Source organism: Monodelphis domestica, chromosome 6 (assembly GCF_027887165.1).
Source record: "Monodelphis domestica isolate mMonDom1 chromosome 6, mMonDom1.pri, whole genome shotgun sequence".
Taxonomy (NCBI): domain Eukaryota; kingdom Metazoa; phylum Chordata; class Mammalia; order Didelphimorphia; family Didelphidae; genus Monodelphis; species Monodelphis domestica.
In genome coordinates, this window is record NC_077232.1 from 279,134,472 (window position 1) to 279,156,557 (window position 22,086).

At 38.4% G+C, this 22,086-nt stretch overlaps 1 protein-coding gene across 6 annotated transcripts in view; it reads right to left on the reverse strand.

The window, feature by feature from the left end:
* ART3 (ADP-ribosyltransferase 3 (inactive)) overlaps window positions 1–22,086 on the reverse strand; it is a 194,442-nt gene that overhangs the window by 14,951 nt on the left and 157,405 nt on the right. For 4 of the 6 annotated variants that reach the window (XM_056803291.1, XM_007495740.3, XM_056803290.1 and 1 more), the window contains one exon: window positions 4,583–4,660. In XM_056803291.1, the coding sequence (XP_056659269.1) occupies window positions 4,583–4,651 (69 nt within the window). In that variant the 5' untranslated portion in view covers window positions 4,652–4,660. Of the gene's footprint in view, window positions 1–4,582; window positions 4,661–11,264; window positions 11,432–22,086 lie in introns of those variants that run through there. The other 2 variants (XM_007495743.3, XM_007495738.3) reach the window with 2 other exon arrangements.

Sequence of the window (22,086 nt, forward strand, 5' to 3'; positions counted from 1 at the left end):
TCATGGAAGCTGATCAAATCATTAAGAGAAATACTACTGAGTAAAAGAGAAGAGGGTCCTTGAAGGACACCCACAGTTTAGAGGGCATGACATATCTGAAAAATTAGCAATAGAGTCTGAGAAGGAATGGTCAGACTGACAGTGTAGCAGTCCACCCCAAGCTATGGGCAAGGGAAATAGTTAGTATGTACAGAGTGGCTTAGAAGAGAGCATGCTCAGTTTTGAGCATGGCTGGGAAAGCCTCTGACCCTTGACCCCAGCTTTCCCCAGGTTGAGAGGGAAAACAGGTTTCTTTGTGTTCACCTGGCTAAGAGAAACCACACCTATACCTTGTCATTAACCAATGATAATCATCCCTATGTATTTTGTATATTTGCATATCAAAGAGATTAACTACAGGGCCACAGCAAGCTCCGCCTTCTCTTCCTCTCTTGGATCTTAGCTCTCACTGATGTCTGTCCTTGCTGGAGCTTGGCCTCTGGCTCCATCTTTAATTCCTTTCCTTATCTACCTCTCCCACCTGGGACCTGGCTTTTTGTCTCCGACCTGTGTGGTATTAATTGTGGATCTCAGGATGGATCATGCCCCTGCGACATCCTAAGATCGGGGTTCTGCTGTGGCCCTATTATAATCAATAAGGCCTAGTTTCTGACTCATTTCTGCCACCTCATATCTATAACTTGACTCCACCACGCCCCTCAGGGTATCCAAACTTCTATCCTTTTTCTATCTTCCTACCTTGAGGCTTCTCGCGGGTTCGGGGAGCCTCAGACAGCAAGAGAACCAGAAGAAAGCAGAATCAGAAAAATCTAAAGAAGACAAGGTATTCAGGAGAAGACTATAACTGACTCTTGTTGATAAAAAAAAAAGGGGGGGGGAGGATCTATTTGGATAAAAATATTTGTTGTAGTTCTTTTTGTAGTAGCAAAGAATTGGAAATTGAGAGAGTACTCATCAACTGCGGAATGGCTGAACAAGTTGTGGTAAATGTTAGTGATGAAATGCTACTATCGTGCTATAAGAAATGACAAGCAGGATGATTTCAGAAAAATCTGAACAGACTTATGAACTGATTCAAGGTGAAATGAACAGAGCCAGAAGAACAGTGATGTTAATAGTTCCTGATGAACAATTGTGAATGCCCTAGTTTTTCTCAGTAATACAGTGCTCTAAAATAATCCTAGAGACTCATGATGAAGAATTTCATCTGCCTTCTGAGAAAAAAATTGGAATCTGAATGCAGACAAAAACATATTTTCTTTTCTTTTTCCATTTGAGAACTCTTCCACAAAATTACTAATACGGAAGAATGTTTTACATGATTACACATGTAAAATCTGTATCAGATTGCTTGCCATCTCAGGGAGGGGGAGGGCAGGGAGGGAAGATCAGAAGGGAGAGAATTTGGAACTTAAAACTGAACAAAAATGAATATTAAAAAGGCTGCAGAGTGGTCAAAAAGGTTCAGGACTCAAAAAAGATCATTGAATTTGGTGATAAGATACTTTGGAGAGGGTAGTTTCAGTTGAATGATAAGGTTAGAAAGCTAGATTGAAGAAGATTTAGAAGAGAGTGTTGGGGAAGGAAGTGCAGGTACCTAGTATACACAACTTTCTTAAGGGATTTAGTTGAGAAGGGGAGGAGAAATGTAGAACATTAGCTAATAGGGATGCTAGGATCAAGTAAGAATTGAGTTTTGGGGGCAGCTGGGTAGCTCAGTGGATTGAGAGCCAGGCCTAGAGGTGGGAGGTCCTAGGTTCCAATCTGGCCTCAGACATCTCTCAGCTGTGTGGCCCTGGGCAAGTCACTTAACCCTCAAGATGGAAGGTAATGGTTTTAAAAAAAATTGAGTTTTGTTTATTTTTAAAGAATGGAGAGACTTGGGCATAGTAGGGACAATTTGCTGGAGAAGTCAGGAGGAAATGGGATCAAAGGTGCATGCAGAGGAATTAATTTTGGCAAAGAAAAGGACTCCTTCTTTATCCAGGATCACAATTAAAGTTCCACTGATGACTGAATAGGAGCGTATATGCATGTTCAATGCATATTCAATTCAATTAAAAAACATTGATTAAGTACCTACTACATACAAGGTACTGAGAAAAGTGCTACAAACACAACAGTCCTAACCCTCAAGGAATCTGACATTCTGTTGTGGGGGGATACATAATATATGCACTGGAAAGTAAATCCAAGATGATCAGAAGAAAGAGAAAGAAGACTAACATTGGTTGAGATTAAGAAAAGAAATGGGGCTTGAACTGAGCCTTGAAGGAAGTCCGGGATTATAGGAGTCGATGTTCATTTTAGGTATGGGAGATGGCCTATGTAAACCATATAGTAGAGAGATTTAGGGGCACAATTTGTTTTTTCCTGAGTTACCTACACCATTTCTATTGATACTCTTAAAACCATATAATACTTCTCTTCCTAAATCATCAACCATCCTGGGGACCACATCACAGGTGAAATTCTCAATGCCCCATCTCTAGTTGATATTGAAGAGATGGCACTGGGAATGTGGTGTAGGTTTGGAGTCAAAAGGCCTGTGTTTGAATATATTCTTCCTTATAAAGCATTAAGTAGAAGAAAGTCTGGGTCCATAGGTCAGACCTATAATGGGAACTTGGTTATGCTACTTTCTGGCTACAGGACTTTAAGCAACTCACATAACCTTCTTGGGACTTGTTTCTTCATCTATGGTCTGTTTTGGAGATGTTGAACCTATAACCCATTCCTGAGTGCAGACCAAATCAGATTAAAATGTAATTGGGAAATATTTAACAAAATAAGTACAAATGTAAGAAGTATGGATAAGAAGTCAATATGTGACCCACAGGGATCCTGCTTCTGAGTTTGGAACTATTTGTTTTGATGCCCAACTTTCAGTCCAATTTCGGGATTTGGCAGCTCTGTGAATTTACATAAGAAGTAGGTAAATAAAACCTGAATGTTCTGACTCTAGATTGGAGAAAAACCTTTTTGTGTACATTGATTACATTGCTGTGTCTACATAGGACATTTGTTGGAGGCCCTGAAAGGGCACTTAAGGACCAGAAAGAATCAGCAGATATTAAGGCTCCTGAATGTGGAAAGTGGTTGTTCTCCTCCATGTCATTTTGGAGAACAATATCTATTTTTCTGAAAACAGCACATAGATGATGATTAATTTTATCATTCCCAGATCATTTGGATTAAAGCCTTCTAAAACTTTAATCTAAAATGCTCCTAGGAAGGGAAATATACTGATTGCCTTAAAATTCATTTCACTGCTTTTCAAAAAGTTCTCTTGCATACAAGAGATGGCTTGTGGCTGTGGGTTGCAGGTTTCTAGTAAGAAAAGGGAGGAGTTATGTTTGTGGTAAAAGCATTTCGATGACACCCATAATGATAAAAACTTATTTATACAACGTGTATATGTATACACACATATAATAATATATTCAATGTATCTACAATGTGTACACTAGTTCTTGTAAATGTATATATACCCTTTTATAAATTTTCAGACAGATGTCACATATATCATTTTGTATTCACAACAATATGTGTGAGTTAGGTAGGGTCCCTGCCCTCTTTCCCCCCCCCCCCCCATTTTACAGATTATGAAACTGAGGCTCAGTGATTTTACTAAAATCATAAAAATAATTAGTGCTATATCTAAGACTAACAAACCCAGATGACAAAATTCTGAGGTGCCTAGCCTTAGAAGTCATCAGGTTGCCTCTGTCCTGTTCTCCCCTCTAAAGCAATAACTAGCAAAATAAACAGGCTGCAGTATGTGTGCACATATTTCTGGAGTCCTAGTTTGGCCCACACATAGGCCTGAGCTCTGGCAAGACCAAATGACTCCTATCTCTTACCCCACAAATAGGATTTCCCTGTGTTTTGAAGAAAGTACAAATAAGATATGGCATCAGTAGAACTTGTGGAGATTTACCTGGTTTAATCATTCATCCTGAAGCATAATGGAAGCCACAATCCTGTCTAAAAAAAAATTATAACTGTGCTAATTTAAGAGTTCACTTGTTTTGGCTGGAGGCCACAACTGATGGTATGTTCAGAACAGAGAGTTCCTTGAATGGTGACTTCAGTCACACTAGCACTCAACAAGAACTAGAGGGAATGAGAGCTAAGGGTCAGAAAAAAAAGCTTGGGTGAATAGGCCCAATAGTATAAAAGAAACCAACTGTTTCTCATTGGAACTCACATTTACAGAACACTTTAAATAACTTGAGGAGATGAATTGTCAAGCGGTATTAGCCCCATTTTACAGAATAATAAACTGAGACACTGAGAGGCAAAGTATGGCGAAGTCACTACTCCTAGGCAGTTAGTAAATGTCAGAATGAGGATTCCAGATTAGATTCCCCTGATAAAAAGTCCTGAAAAGTCATTTTTTAAAAACAAAAATACCAGTTTCTTTACTTTGAATTCAATAATACCTCATTTATTTCTCTCCTCTTCTTATCTCCAGACCATTCCTCTTTCCCTCTCCTTAAGTGGCTCAAGAAAGGTTTTATATTTCAATAATCAGTCTCCATCCAAAACCCTCACCCCTAGCAACGCTCATTCACTTTACCTGAAAAATTTCCATCAGAATCACAGCTGCCAACATCATAGGGACCATTTCAAGGTAGTTCATCTTCATTTTTTACTTCTGAATAAAGTAAAGTAAATTCACTTTAGTGGTCAGGTTTTTAAAAGGGATTATTACAAGGTAAATGTAGGAAATGGAACATTTCTATTTGTGATGGGAATAAAAATCTGAGCAACTGGGCTAGTAATCCATCTAGGAGATGGGAGAAAATGCATTTTGTGGGCTGTAGAAGCATTATAGTAATAACTCTTTAAAAATAAATAACAGGATACTGAAAATCATGTTTCCTTAGCTTCTTAGGAAAGCAGGGAGGGCTGTGAGACTTTGGATCAGTCCCTTAGAAACTGATCTGAAAGGTTTCTGTTGAATAAACTAGATGGGAATGAAGAAATAGTAAAAAAATGTGCTCCTTAAATATTCATCTCATTTCCTCTTCAGACAAAACGACTAAAAATGTTAAGAATTTTATATATATATAAATATATACATATATTTTGTTTTTTTGTTTTTTAGGAATAAACCTAACAGATATTCCAAAATGGATGTCCCATAGATACCTCAAATTTCATCTTGCTGAAAAAGAATCATTATTTTTATCTCTCTTCTTACCATCCCTCTTTTTGTAGAGAATACCCCCATATTTTCAGGGACACAGGTTCGGAAGTCTAGAGTCATTTTCCACACTCTTCATCAGCCTTCTTTGAACCCATCAGCTACCAAATTATTTTAATTCTACATTAATCAAACAATCACTAAGCATTTCACCCCTGCTACAGATCAGGCACTAAGTTGGGTGCTAGGGTACACATGCATAATGAATCAAATAGACCCTACTTTTAAGGAACATACATGTAAAGACAGCAGGTAAGCATATAAAGAGAATTGGTGCAAATATATTCAAGGTAATTTGAGAGGAAAGACATTGATAGTTGGGGGTGGGTGGGACTCAGTGGATTAGGAAAAGCATGAAGAAGATGGTGGTATTTGAGCCATATCCTGAAGGAAGAAAGAGATTCTATTAGGCAGAGTTGATAAGAGAGGGCATTCCAGCCTACTGGGGAGAGGGGGATGACTACACACACACACAAACACACACACACACAGGATCCAATCATGGGCAAGTAATTTCTCTAGTTACTCTAGTCTATCAGTTTATATGATATGTGTTTTATTATTATATATAGATTCTGTGTGGGTCTTGGTATGTGGACTCCCAAATTCTTTATATATTCTATAGTTAGTCTAAATGGAATTTATCTTTCTTTCTCTTCCTGCTTAATTTTGTTCAACATAGACAATAATGATAATAATTTAAGCAGGTTTATTTCATATTCTTTCAACTTCAGCTACTTTACTGAAGTTATTATTTCAATTAATTTTATTTAAATCTTTAGGGTTTCCTAAATGCATCATAGTATCATCTAAAAAAAGTTATAATTTTGTTGCTTCTTTATCTATACATATTCCCTTACTTTCTTTTTTCTTTTTTTGACTTATTTTAAAGCTAGGATTTCAAGAAATAGTGGCAGTAATGAAGAGTTGTGCTGTATCTCTAATCTTTTTTAAAAGGTCTTCATGTATATTATATATAATACTATCTTTTGGTAAGACTACTTGCCACATTGAGAAAAGACCCTTTAATTTCTCTTCTTAATATTTTTACAAAAAATAGACAACCTACTCTGTCAAAAACTTTTTGAAATATAATCATATAATTTTATTATTTTTGCTAATAATGTGATCTATTGTGTTGATGTTGATGGTTTTCCTGATTTTGAACCAACTCTGCATTCCTGTTATAAATCCAATCTCGTATGCTGTTTAAGTATTTGTTGCTATAGCCTATTTGGTAATATTTCATCTACTATTTTCATGTTAATATTCAGTAGATATTTCTTTTTCTACTTTGTCTCTCCCTGGTTTTGTAATTGTTTTGGAGTTCCCTTTTTCTGGGTTTGTCTTTTAGACATTTAAGAGATCTAAATTTCTTCAGAGTATTAGTCTTATCTTTACCCATATCTTCTGTCACAATTCCTGATGTCAGACTTTACTCAAGGTCAGGTTCTGCCTCTTCCTGTACTCCTAGAAGAGGTGGTTGGTCCTGTTTGGTACTGGTTTTTATTTTCTGGGTTTCTGCTGCTGGTTTTTTCTTTACCTGGTACGTCTGTGCTCAGAGCAGTGGCAGATTTTAGGCCTCCATTCCAATTCCTAGATCCAAGGGTCTTCGGGGCCTTCTGGAGCATTTCAGTGTTCCTTAGGCATGCCAGTCTAAGAACTGTAGCTCCCACCTTCTGAGAGCTTTCTCCCCCAAGCTCTCTAGGATTCCTATTTCTGGGTATGAGATAAGCTTCAGATGCCCCTGGAACACCTCTGGTCTGTGTGCTGATCGGCTTCCAATTTGTTTCAGGTCAGCTCTTCCCATTGCCTAAAGGGTTCGGACTGTCTTTTTGTGCAGTCTGAGCTGGATAATGGCGCTTTAGTCATCTTTATGATCATTATTCAGTGTCATGCTCCTTTCTGATCTTTATTAGAATGTATGTGGGAGACCTGGGCTCCTCTGTAACAGCTATTTAAATCATTAGTCCTACTTTTCTTATTTGTTAGTAAGTAGTTGGGATTATTTTTCCTAGCTAGATGAATCTGATTGATTCAAGTATGAATGAGCATATTATTCATATACAAGGGGGCTACCGCAGTGTTTGGTTATTGGCATAGAAACACAGGGTTCAAATGAGCCGTATTTTCTCCTGGCTGAGGGCTGAGCCAAAGTGAAAAGGATTATTTTCTGGTTTTGATTTATTAGTAATTTTTTCTAAACTTCCCCAAAGGCAGGACCAAACCAAATCCTTCTTTTGCTTTATAATAAAATTGAGTAGGAGCCATTTTTACCCTCTGAAACAGCCCAGAGGCTGTCAACATATGTGGCCCCAGCCCCTCCTTTAGCCCATACTCCACAAAGGTCCAGACAAAGTTCTTGCTGAGGCGAAGTTCAGAGTAGTGATTACTGAGGGGAACCTGCAGAGTGGGAGCAGGAAAGGTGTCTCTAGACTTGACTACCAATACTCACAAAGCTACAGAAGGGAGTAAATTCTTTTCCCCTTTTAGCTTCATTCTTATGCAGGCACATAAAAGAAAGTTAAAGGATCAGAAGAAAGCCATGAAGATACTCTTAAAAGGAAAATTCAATGGTCAATACTCAGGAAGAGAAAGTTAAAAAGCAGTCTATTAACAAACTGAGGCAGAATGAAAAATTTAAAAAACATAAAAAAAAAAAACCCAAGGCAGAAAACCACTGGTGGGCGGGCTGGCCTGGGAATCAAACTAGGTACTGCTTTTATAGACAAGAATAAGCATCTTCCATAGAAGGGCAAAAGTACTTTGAATGGATCACACCAGGGTGAAGAGGTGTTGTGATAAGAGTTGTCTCAGCTACTCCCTAAGTATTTTGATTGGTCCACAATTCTAATGGAGATGGGGAAAGTGAGCATGCATGGCAGCTGCTGCCAGGTATTGTTTATGAGGCCATAGAAACAAAGGAGATATGATTAGCACCTGTGGAACTGCCTTCAAAATGATTGCATTAGGGACTGATTTTACACCATTTTTAAAAAATCAAAGGTCAGAAGTAACAGGTCTCATCTCTAATTCAGTGATTGTACTGAAGAAGAAATAGAGGTGAATTACAGTAATAAGAAAACAAAGTCATACAAGAAAGCAAATTAGATGCCCTCAGATTTGATAAGATTGTTGTGTATCATCATCATAAGAATAGCTAAGGGGGGTCGGGGAGGGGGCAGCTGTGTAGCTCAGTGGATTGAGAGCCAGGCCTAGAGATGGGAGGTCCTAGGTTCAAATCTGGCCTCAGACACTTCCCAGCTGTGTGACCCTGGGCAAGTCACTTGACCCCCATTGCCTAGCCCTTACCATTCTTCTGCCTTGGAGCTAATACCGAGTATTGACTCCAAGATGGAAGGTAAGGGTTTAAAAAAAAAAAAGAACAGCTAACATTCATATAGCCCTTTACATATTCTGGAAACAGCTAAGTGACTCAGTGCATACAGCTATTGGGTCTGGAGTCAGAAAGAACTGAATTTAACTCCAGCTTCCAACACTCACTAGCTATGAGTCCTTGGGCAAGTCACTCAACCTTGTTAACCTCAGTTTCTTCATTTGTAAAGTAAATTGGAGGAGTAGCAAGTCACTCCAGTATTTCTGCCAAGAATATCCCAAATGGGGTTAGGAAGAGTTGGACATGACTGAATAATAACAACAAAATTACATGCACCATTTCATCTGGACCCTCGCCATGACCCCTGAAGATATTATTGGTCTTATTCCCATTTTTACAGCTGGAAATGATGCTCAGAGAGATTATATGACATATAGTCACAGAGCTAAAGAAGTATTGTTATCAGAATTTGAACCCAGATGTCTCCTGACTCCAGACTCATAGCTCTCTTCATTATACCATTTCTTCTCTCATCTATAATTACAGCAAGATGCAAATATTGATCATAATGGCTGTCATCAATGGAGATAAAGACTGGACCTTTGGTTTGGGACAGGGAACTTCCAGGTAAGGAAACTTTCTAACAGTACAGGTTAACACCTTCACTCCACTTTTTAGTCTTAAGAGAATTGCAGAGAAGAACACTGTCCAGAGTCACATTAAGTGCCAGAGACAACTGGAACCCAGGTCTTGCTGGCTCTATTCACTATACCAGTCTTCTCTCTCCTTGGGTCAGTAGGGAAAGACAAATGATGGTTAGTATACCCAGCTCCTTTGACTAAATCCCTAATCTGATGAGAGAGAGAGAGAGAGAGAGAGAGAGAGAGAGAGAGAGAGAAAGACAGAGAGAGACAGAGAGACAGAGAGAGAAAGACAGAGAGAGACAGAGAGACAGAGAGACAGAAAGACAGAGAGACAGAGAGAGACAGAGACAGAGACAGAGAGACAGACAGAGACAGACAGACAGACAGATAGACAGACAGAGAGAGGTGTTGAGCATATGACTTGGGGCAACTACAAGAATCAACAATTAAAATTCTCACTAAAATTAGAGAAGTTTTGTGAAGGGATGGACTTAAGGGAAAATTCGGAAAGCTCTCTTTTAGATATTTTGAGCTTGAGCTTTCCAGTAGGCATTAGGCAATGCCATAAATAAATAAAGGCTTACAAGCAAAATGTTAGAGAGCTGACACCGGAGGTAAGAAAAGTCTTTAATGATAAAGAGAAAAATATTAACAAAGGCTTCCTGGAAAAGGTGGCCTTAGAATTGTGTACTGATCCTCATGCAGGGAATGAAAATTTGTTCTTTTATATTTACTGCAAACTGGAGTCAGTCCCTTTGGGTGACAAGGACTTGTTGGTAATTGTGGTTGTGGTAAGAGGGAAGTTAGCCCAGGAAAAAAAAATCCAAATCTAAGGAAAGCCTCAGGAAAAAGACAAGCCTGTGGCTGGGGATGTGTATCACATAAAAAACAAAACAAAACAAAACAAAACCTTGCAATTAGCCTGTAAGATCATATAGCTCTACTTACTGCCCAATATTTAATCCTGTGTTTGCAAGACTAAAAAAAGGTAAACTGGATACTTAAAAACATTCTCAGGTAGACTAAGTCCATTGTGCCATTAACTATTTCAATGAAAGGCAACTGATATATGTTTCTCTTTGTACATTTTTCAAGGTAATAATAGTAATTTATTTTTGCCTTAACTCATGCTCTGACAGCCAGTGATAATAATGAGAAGTACTATAGGATATTGGAAAGTTTTGGAGTCAGAGGACATATATGCAAAGCCTGACTTTGCCACTTATAGTCATAAGCTGACTTCGGGAAAATCAATTTTTCTGAGCACTAATTTTTCTATTTTCTATTTGTAAAATAAAGATGATAATATCTATACTACTTGCTTCAAAGCATTGTGAAAAGCAGACAATATCATACATGTAAAGTGCTTTTTGAGCCATAAATGTCAGCTAAATATTAATGATCAGAATAAAGACACCAAAAGTTACGGGGAACCAGTGTTACCAGTTCCACCATATGTACTTCCATAGCACACATTTTCACCTTGCGTTAATAGTTTCACCAATTCTATGAAAACATCAATAAAAGCCTGACTTAATGGATCACTTTTTAAAAAAAAGTTTCCTTCTCTTGGAATCAGCCCCAAGCTAACACTGACATAATGGGGGTTTAAGGGGTTGCAAACGATATTATCATATTGTATTGTCTTAGTTGGTTCTCAAGAAAATCTTTAAAGGCATTAACATATTTATTTTACAACTGAAGAAAAGAAGTGGCTTGCCCAGAGACTATCACACAGATAATGATTTTTTTTTTTGAGGCAGATATGAAGTCTCTCACGCAGAGATATGCCTCTGTTGCAGTGGGATGTAAGATTAGAGAATGAAATCTAGAAGCAAATTTAACAATCACATAGTCCAAACTTCTTATTTCATATAGGAGAAAACAAGGGGCCAGAAGTAGTTAAATGACACTTTGTTTCACTTAGTGAAGAAGTGGCAGAGTTAGAATCCCAACCCAGATTTTTTGACTCCAAACCCAGCACTCCTTCCTCTTTACTCAGATTTGTGCTAGGATGCTCCTAAAAACTCCCAATTTCTAGGCTTTAGTGCAAAGAATTTAAAAAATTTACCTTTGCCTTTCAGGGGAGGATGACTGGTTCTAATTCCCCAATTGCTTCCCCAATTCTTCCAGCTAGAGTCTGGCCTTCCAGGGTGGGGTGACACTTTGTTGACAGTGATAACTGAGACGGGTAGTACTTTTCTTTTTATAGATGACCCCCAAACAGCTTGGCAATGACAAATGACCCTTGCTTGGCTACTGCTATTTATACTGGTGCTCCTTCTTGTGCCTTCAATTACTGTTAGAGGCCCATTATGTTTCTAAGCCACTTAAGAGTTCTCACACCACACTGGCACACTCTCTGAATGGATAACTTCCTTCCCTGCCCTTTGGATTATGAGATGTGGTCATACAGAATGGAACTAAATCTAGCTGGATGCTTTATGTAACCAAAAGGCCCTGCCCCTCTAACAATGACTACCAATTCATATCTCATAGGAAATAAAAATGCCTATCATTAATCTTTTGCAATGCTTATATATAGACTGTCCCCTATCCCTGAAATGCATTCCCAGAGACTCTTCCTGATCACCCCATCTAGTTGCTAGTTGCCTCCCCAATGAAATCATACATGCATATGTTTAGGGATAAGATCATATTTTCCAATTCTGATGAAGGAAATGGTTTGCTTTCAAGAAACTATTAAAGGGGACAATTAGAGAAAAAGGAAGTCCCAGGTTCTAATCTGGCTTCTAATACTTCCTAGCTATGTGATCCTGGGCAAATCACTTAACTCCTGTTCCCTTGTCCTTACTGCTCTTCTGTCTTGGAAAAAAAAATAAAGAAAGAAACACATCTGGGTAAGCCTGCTGTCTTCGTGATCCTTAGCTGGATTTACTGACTTTTTTATATGCAGAGTTTTATATGATGGTAATGGAGCCATTTTAGGTCTAAAATCTTTATGTTTCTTCTGTCAAATCTAGTTAGTCCTCATTCTTAATGACACTCTTCTCTCCTGGCTCTTCTCCTACCTGTATTACATACCCAAGGCTTTTACTGGATACTCTACCATTCACCTTATCCTATCTTGCTTGATGAAGTCATCAGTTCCCATGGGTTCAATTACATCTCTACAAAGATGATTCCTAAGTCTACATATCCAGCTCAAGCTCCAGTCCCACATCACCAACTTCATCTTTGGACACCACTCATCTCAACCTGAACATACCACAAACAGAATTCTTCTGTGATCTTTTTTCCAAAATCCTTCTTCCTTTGCCAATTCCCATGATTATCATGGACAACAACATCTTCCCAGACATCAATACTTGTAGCTTTGGGATTATCCTCTAATTCTCACTTCTTGTCTTAATTTTTTTTTTCTGTAAGTATTTTATTTATTATTGAAGAAAAAACACAGCAGCAAGTACTGTGTTGGCTTCAATAAGACCAAAGAGTTAATAATTAACATGACTACTACCCTCCAAAATTGAAGTCAACCCAGTCATTACTACAAAGTACTTGCTGAAAAAATCTGTCCTGAAGACAAAGGAAATTAGGAAAAGAATTTAAATAATTCCTCTAAAACCACACATTTATAAATATTTAAAATGCTTGAAAGGCATATGAATTCTCTATTAATGGAAAAGCAGTTTGCTAATGGCAACAGAAAAAATTCAGTACTAGATTCACCCAAAGCTTTTCATTTAAACGTTGTATTTTTCTGGTTTCACACATCAGCAGCACCTATATTTCATTAGAACAATGACTTCAAATTGTTCCACAGCCGCCACCATTCACGTAAAACCTACATACAGACAATCCCACTATATTCAATGTTCATAATGTTTATTGTACTTAATGTGAACCTAAAACTCACTGAATTCAGATAATACCTCAAAAAGCCTTGACTCAAAATACCTAAAGAGGTATGTTTCCACAACAGTTCTAGTATAAATGAAGATTGCTTCAGCTGTTTTTTCAATACCACTGCTTTAAAGGATACTCAAATACATTTTTCTATGCCAGAACACTGTCAAATCGTACACTTATCTTCACACATAGCTTCATTCTTCCATGCACACAATCACTTCCCTTATTCATGCCCTCATCATTTTAATAATTCACATTGTAGAGCACTTGATAAGTGTGGCAGCAAGTAGGAGACATTCCTAACTCTGTCTTTAAACTGGCCTCCATTTCATTGTAAAATGAGCAGTCATGTCCATTCCTCCAGATTAATATCTGTACTCTTCTCAGAAGATCTGCAAGGCATTAGCCTTGGTGTGGTCACAGAGAAAGACAAAATTTTCTATTCCTCAAGGACAAATGATAGAAGTGCAAAATTGCAAATCTCTCTCCCATCTTATTGAACACAACAAACTGTTCTACCTCAGTCCCAATGGCAGCTATAAATAGCCTGCAATCCAGCATGTCCACTCTTCCTTTTGGATTCTATATATGCTATCTGAGAATTAATTGTAACCAGAGCTCACTGATCTGACAGAAACTTTATGAGCCAACTGACCTTTCCTTGTCAGGGTATGAAATATATCGATAAAGCTTTTTGCTGACTTATATCCTAAAACTGTCAGACTGAGGTATCTTTATGACCTAAAGGAAACAAAGTGCTTTATTCATAATAAATGAGTATTATCATCTCAGGTAAGTTTATTTAAAAACTTGTGGATTTTTGTATCTACCTCCTTGCCTTTTGAACACAGACTCACCTAGAACTGTATATGTTAGAGCCAGAAAGGAATGAGAGGTCATGTGGATCATCTTTGTTATTATATGAATAAGCAAACTAAGAAGGAGGAAAGGGAAGTGACTAGCCAAAGGTCACGATGCCCATCTGGAGTAGAACCAGGTCTCTTGACCTTTTGGAGAATTATGGGGACACGAGTTCATATAGCAAGATAGACCTCAGGATTTAACTCTGTGGAGAGGAACCAGAAATTCCATGAAGGGCCACACCAGGAGAGGGAACAGGCCTGGCCAGCCTAGACTGGACTTGAGTATAGCCCCTGATGTGGCATGCCTATCTATAAGGAGGGAGGTCACAGTACCATCAGAAGAGAGGCAGACTTTGGCTAAGTGTAGGGTAGGGTGAGGTGAGTTTAGTGAGAAGCCCATGACAAGGAGATTATTAAAGATGGAATAAGAGGAAATAAAGGCCCAACTCTCTCCTATGATCTGGCCAACAAAGATGAAGGAAGAGTCCCAGAATGAGTAGTGAATAGAAAATCTAAGAAAAAATTGGTCATTTTCCTAGCCCAGATCAGTACAGAGCCGGCCCAAAGCCTCCAGGGATCAGCAATGATCCAGCAAGAAGACACACTCTTCCAGCATAGGGGCTGAGTTAGGACCTATGGCTGAATACAGGACGAGAACGAGAAATGGGGTAAGCTTATTTCTGTGTTGTTCTTATGCAAGAATGGGGTCACAATCCAGTCTAGATGAGGGCTGAGGCATGCATCAGTCACCAGGGCAGGACGCTTACCATTCTGTTACACTAACACTACAGAGCCTTCCAAATAGATATCGAGATTGGGGCCAACAGCTGTCTACTAGAGCTCTAAATTAGGGAAGCCAGCAAGTGGGGCCCAGGCCCAAACCAGGACCTGGGACCTAAACACTCAGATAAGTAGAACACTGATCATACTATGCCATAAATAAGGCCTATGGGGGTACACTAAAATCGTGTCTCTGTGGCCTGAGTCATCCGGTTGGTCCTTGAACTCAGAATTTAGTATGTGGAGAAAGCAGTGGTGACACTTCTGATGCTACCAGGATAAAAGGCTCCCACATGCCCTCTAGAAGTGTAATGACCACAGCCCTAACACAAAGCTCTAAGTCAGGAAGTAAGGCTATAAGAATGAATAAAGAAATCAAGACAATCACAATCAATAGCTATTAGGAATCCAAGGAAGTCCAACACATCATCCCTGAAAAGCATAACTCCAGCAATTCTCAAACATGTTGGTTTCAGGAACCTTTTACATTCTAAAAAGTTATTGAGGACACCTCAAAGAGCTTTGTTTATGTGGGCAATAGCTATAGATATTTGCCATATTAAAAATGAAAATATCTTAATGTTGTTATGAAAATAGTTTTAACCTCATGGACTCATGGCAAGAGGGGTCTCAGGGACCTCTAGAAGTTCCTAGACCACATTTTGAGAACCACTGCTCTATAATGTCAACAAAGAAAGACACATAAGGTCAATTAGAATTTCTTGAAGAACTCAAGGGAGAATTGAAAAATGATACTATAATTGCCACAAAAACTTTGGAGAATCAGAAAAGTAATCAGAATCAGAAATGTAAACTCTCTAGGAAAGACTTAAGGTGAAAATAAACAGCTTAGTACAATAAGTATAAAACCTTACTCAAGGTATAGACTCCCTGAAACGTATAATGGATCAAACAAAAGTTAATGATTTCATGAGATTAAAATAAAATAAATATTAAACAATCAAGAGACTAAATTTTTTTAAAAGAAACTATATCTCATATCAAAAACAAATGATCTAAAGAAATTGCCTGAGAGAAAAAAATATATAAAAATTGCTGGATTATCTGAAAACTCTAACCAAAAGAAGGAGACACCTTATTTCAAGAAATAATAAATTAAAACTGCACAGACGACTTAGAATCAAAAGGCACAGTGAAAATAGAATCTGCCAGTCTTCCCTTAAAAATAACACCAAATGGAAAATTCATAACGAAAGTCATAACAAAATCTAAGGATCCCATGTTAAAAAATGAAAATACTACAAACAGTGGGAAAGAAAGAGTTCAAGTACAGTAGAACCAGTTATTTGGCATTGTGAATCTTGAAATTTCTTAGACTTGTAAATGTTAAAAAATTCCCCTTTGGGGAATTCTCCATTGGGACAACTCCCTATTAGGGACCATTCCCCATCTAAAATGTGAGAACTCTACTTAGATCAGAAATGGGAGGACCTCTACTCCACCACTTAGGACTGCTTTAGGGGAGAAAACTCCTTGCTGAACAATGAGAAATGCTTACACCCATACTTAAGCCATGCCTATTTTTAGAATTAATACAATAGGGTGCTAAGTACTATAAAGGTCAGGCAACTTGTGAATTTACAAGGAGCAAAGAGGTGAAAACTTATTCAGAAGTTTTTTCTGGTTCAAACTTACTAAAGGGATTAGTTGACTCAGCTGTGAATTCAGAATGGGCTGTCCTTTGGAAAACGTCTACTGTGATTGGTAGATGGAAGAACTTAGGGGAGGTGACATAGGAGAAAACCCCCTATATAAGAAAAAGGAATCTCTTGAGAAAGGAGCTTTTGAGAAGAAGCTCTTGAGAGACAGGCTCTAAGGAGGGTCTCTTGAGAAAGAATCTCTTTTGAGGACAATCTTTTGGAGAGAGCTCTTGAGGTCAATCTCTTGAAGATGATCTCTTGAGAAGAAGTCCCTTGGGACTGACTCTGGCTGGAACTCCCTCTGGGGAAACTCTGGCCCCTTGAATCCTCGCTTGAACAGATCTTATGGTGAGGGATAACTGACTGACTGGTCTTTTCTTTTAGGACTTAGGCCTGTGTTGGCCAGGACTGCCCTGGGCTGGTCTATTCCTTTCTCATTTATTTCCTTATTCTCTCTCTCCCTTTCTTTGATTCCTCATTGTCTTATTAATTAAATTCTCTATAAAACCCAGTTGACTTGGGTATATTCATAATTGGGAATATTTCCCTGGTGACCACCTTATATTTGATTTAAAACAAGACACTGTAGTGAAAACATATTTTCTGCGGTCACAATTTACTCACCCACTCTTATATCTACTACAATTTATATCTTCCACTCTTTTAATCACTACAGTTTACAACCTCAACCATTTTAACTCTTACAGTTTATGTCATCAACTCTTTTAAATGCCACAGTTTATGGCAGACAACTATTTTAAATCTAACAGCATGTAGCACTATAAAGAGAGAAGAATTTGAAACATGCTATTCCAAAGCCTTACAAATAAGAATTGTCTACACCTAGCAAAACTGAATATAATCATAACAAGAAAAAATGAATTTTTAATAAACTAGAAGGCTTCCAAACATTCTTGATGAAAATAGGAGAGGTGAATAGAAAACACTGAAATACAAACAAAAGTCCAAGGAAATACAGAAATGCTAAAAAAAAGGCCTATCTGAGGATAAAGTTTTTGCATCCTAAAAAGAAGGTGCCCTCTAAGAATCCTAAAGTCATTCAAGGTCAGAGAGGGAGTCAAATAAGACACAAGAACTGGAAGTGGTTCAGGAATGTTTGATGATCTTAAAAGAAAAAAGGAAAGGAAGAGAAAAGGGAATATTTTCAGAAAAAAAGAAGAAAGGTGGGCACTTTTTTGGATATGACCAATTTGGAGGACAACATTAGGGGGGCAGTGGCAGAGGACAGCAACAGTGATATATGCATAGATCCTAAATGGCTAAAGGAAGCCGAAAAGTAAAATATACATTAATTATCTACCGTGTATCAAACATTGCTTTTTTTTTTTGCAAAAACACATAGTGCAACATTTCCTGCCTAGAAGTTTATAATCTAGCTAAAGATATAGCATATATTGATATAAAATATGCAAAATAAATAAGATAATTTTTGGAAGAAAGCACTAGTAGCTGAAGAGTTCAAGAAAGGCTTTAAAATACTAGCATAAAATCTGTGGCCAATAAAAACTATCAATATACAGTAACACTTAAAAAACTGGTTTATTATATGCTCACAGCATAGACCTAGGTATATCTGCTCTGAGCAGCAGATTCAGTATATATCAGTCTCAGTTATATAGGCAGGATGAATACAATGGGATTTTACAGAGGGCAGAAGCAGAAAGTAAAGATTTACATCAAAGAAGAGTTAGCAGGAGGAAAAGATCTGTATCAAATAAAATTATAAATTGGTTAGTAAACACCAGGGACATAGCTGGAATTTTCAGTCTAACCATTAAGTCTCCATTAACAATAGCTTACCTTAGAGCATTAAATATATATGACATTAATCATACCTTGGTGTGCTCATTGTAATGAAATGCCCTTTTTAACAAGTAATCACTGGAGCTCAAGTAACCATTTTGAGAGCAGTACTGAGTGCAACTAATCTGCCTAGTGATACCACACCCAAAAGAAATATCCTCATATGCCATAAGAATTTGTCAAAAATGTAAAATTTGTATGCAATTCAATTTTTCTCAGCTAAAGTCTGCAAGTTCTAGTTGTGACCTGCTGTCTAAAGCAAATGGTGACAAAAGAGCCAAATCAGAGCAATTCTCCTAGGATAATATGGTAGGGGATCCAGGAATTGTCTTGAAGGAAACTAGTGAGTGACAAGGTTTTTACTAATGTTGTTCTGAAGTGTTCTACTCTTCATGACTCATGAATTAATGTAAAAAAACTGTTATACCCGGGGAAATAATCAGATGTTCTTAAAAAACAGACCAAAAAAACCAAATTGGCCTCTTTCCTAAGAGATAGCTACTTCCTTAGTTTCTAGTTGTTGGCTAAGTGCTGCTATAAGTATTTTTTGCACATACGGATCTTTTCCTCTTTCTTGCTATCTTTGAGGTAAGGCCTCTTTGTCGTACTCTTTCGGTGAAGAGTATGTAATGACTTCTTAGGAACAGTTCCAATACACTTTCTAGAATAACCATTTCACAGCAACATCAACAGTTCAGCACTGTTCCTATTTTCCTATTTTCTTCCTTCAACATTTGTTGCTTTTCTTTCTTTTTTTTTTACTAATCTCATGTGTATGAAGGAAAGGTTCGGAATCATTTTCATTTTTGTAGCATACCAGGCATGTTAGCATCTTGGAAGTATGATTGATGTATTGATATTGTATTCTGTATATTCATTTACCAGACACATGTTCAGATCACTTAATGTTCATTGTATGGAAAAGGGCAATCCAAAGGACTAGCCCAAAGGACTAGTAAATTCCTGGGCTGGGCGTTGACAGCCACAGTGCCCTGGCTCGCACTACATTAATTTACAAAGCTCAGGTTGGATTAATCTCCTCCTCTTTGATTCCATCATTGTTAATTCTACCAATGTAAAAACCTATACCATGTCATGTATTCATTAATCACCTCCCACTTGACATTCCTACGGTCCCCAATAAAGGCTGGGGAAGATGTGCGAGCCTCCTCTTCTCTTGTATCTCTTGCTCTCACAGTCCTTGCTCTCCCTCTTGCCTCTTACAACCTTGATCTTGTTATGGCCTATTATGTTCCTCATGTCTGACTGATTTATGCAGCGCAGCTGCCCCACATATCTCCCATTAATCTCTGGACCACCTGGTCCATGGGGGAATATCCCAGAGTCCTCTGCTCCATGCAGGTTCTCTTGTTTCTCATACTTATAATTTCTCCACTTGCTTTCTCTGTCTAGAGAGGTAATTACGGAGCTCGCACGCAACTCCCCATGCATTTTAACTTGTGGTCTCTGAGTCTTTATTCCTGAGTCTCTTGACCTGACTGCCTTATCTATCTCACATCCATATTCCTCTAGCCTCCATTCTCCTTCTCAGGTCACCACCCACAGATAAATCATATAGGAGCTGCTGGCGGATCCTATATCTTTCATTTCCTCCAATTATTAGTGATATAGAGCAGTGGTGTCAAAATCAAAAAGAAACTGGGCCACAGATTTATACACAAAAATCCCTGCTGTCTTAGTTTTAAAATAGAATGTTATGTATTTTAAGTTAATTTGTTAAATATTTCCTAATTGCATCTTAATTTGGTTTGGACTGCACTCAGAAGTGTTGTGGGCCCCATGCTTACAGCATATGTAGAGAACTCAGAAGTTTTTTCCCATTTGGTTGAAAACAGCATGCAACTTTCTTCTGTGCATTTAAATATTGAAATTTTTTTCTTTAAAAAAATTGAGTTCCAAATTCTCTCCCTCTTTCCAGAACACTCCCACCTACTCTTCAGTGCATTTAAAAAAAGTATTAAAATGGTCATTTTTGGGGGGCATCAGTGTTGCTAACCTTTCCTTTCCCCTTGATCCACTTCCCCTCCAGATAAATGAGAGAAAGAAAGGGAAGGGGAACATTCCTTATAATAGATAAGCATGGCTAAGCAAATTGAATCCAAACAGCAGCCATGTCTAAAAATGTATATCTCTGCACCTTATACCCCTCACTTCTCTGTCAGGAGCTGCCTATTCACATTCTTTGATTATTTATCTACAGAGGAATAACTGGAGAGTGGGATGCCCTTTCCTGGGCTTTGCCTGGGGCTTTTCTCTGTCTGTCTGCTGAGCTCTTGCTGAGGGCCTCAGTTGCTTCCATGCCTTCCATTTACATTTGCTTGTCTATGTCAAGTTTTCCACAGAATTCTGACTATCCTTTATACTGCCCTGAGCTGGATGGAGGAGTATACAGGTAATTTTCCTTATTCCTTTTTAAACTGGTACATCTTTAAACCTTATTGAGATATATTTGTACAGGGGTTTTGAAGAAAGGCAAAAACAGTCTCTAATCTCAAGTGGCACATATTCGAATGGGGGAGATAATATGCAAACGATTGTCCCCATAGCACTCTGATCACTAGTCAGCCTTCTAGTCAGAAGTGGCTCCCTTTGCTCTGCTCTCTCTATACTATTTCCCTTGGTGATCTCATCAGACTGAAGACATGCTGGGAGCCTCCTATCTCCACTGGGTACAGTATGTCCCCTGAGGAAAAGCTAATGGGAGTCAGGCCAGGCATCTTCCATCTGACCCAAGGCAACCACTTTCATCTGTACCAGCACAAGACAACTTCTGCCTCTTGTTGCTAGACCAATCTCCCAAGTGGGATGTGAAGAACCTACAGTACAAAGAGCCATGCTGCCTTCAACAGGCTAAGGCTGGCCTTGGAGGGCACAGGAGTGGTGCCTTCCACTCAATGATATTCTCACACCTAGTTATATCTGTCCCATTCCAGTGACTCTGAGCTCCTTGACTTTGGATCATTCCCATCATTTCCCACCTTTATGTCTGCATACATGTTGTTGAACAGAAGCAGAAAAAATCTTTCAATCATTCTGACTACATCTACTATAAATTTTTATTGCATAACCTCATATGGGCCCTCACTGCTGCTGGGCAATCCTACTAGATCTCTCTTATTAACTCACTCTTCCATTCCTCACAGTGACTCTTCTCTACTATGAACATAGTCTTCTAGCTTGTTTCACCGCAATCTCCCTCATATCTAATTCCAATCAAACTGCAACCCATGTACTTCTTCAACCACTGCCACAACCACAAAATCCATATCAAACAATGTTTTGATTTGGAGGACAATGAAATGTACTTGCATCCTGTTCCCTGAATGCCAGTCTCCTTCATTGCCCAGCTGAAATGCTACCTTCTCCATGAAACCCTCCCTAATCTCAATAGCCCCAAGGCTCTCTCTGTCTCTCTCTCTGTCTTTTAGCCCCCAAATTCTTAATCTGGGTTCTACATACTATTTCAAAATAGGCCTTTTATTTATTTATATATGTTTATATACAACAATATATATTTCAGTATACATTCAGGATGGGCTGGGAGGGGAGGGAGTCTAAATGAAAGAAGAGCAGAGGCAAAGGGCTTTCTGGAAGCTGATCTGACATAACTGTTAAGTTTGAATGGCTTCTGATAATGCATTCCAGCACCAATGTCCGGAAAGTCCCCAAAACTTTGATGCAGCTATTTCATTCTGCTTTGGTTAACTGACCAGATAGTCCAGGCAGTTCAGAGACATCAAAGGGTGGACTGTCCAATTTAGCTCTACATTCCTCAAATTCCTGACAGGTAAACAGAATAGTCAGAACCCTGGTGGAGAATAAGGGTGACCAGAAACCACTGTGGCATAAAAGAATCTTCTGGGACAGCCAG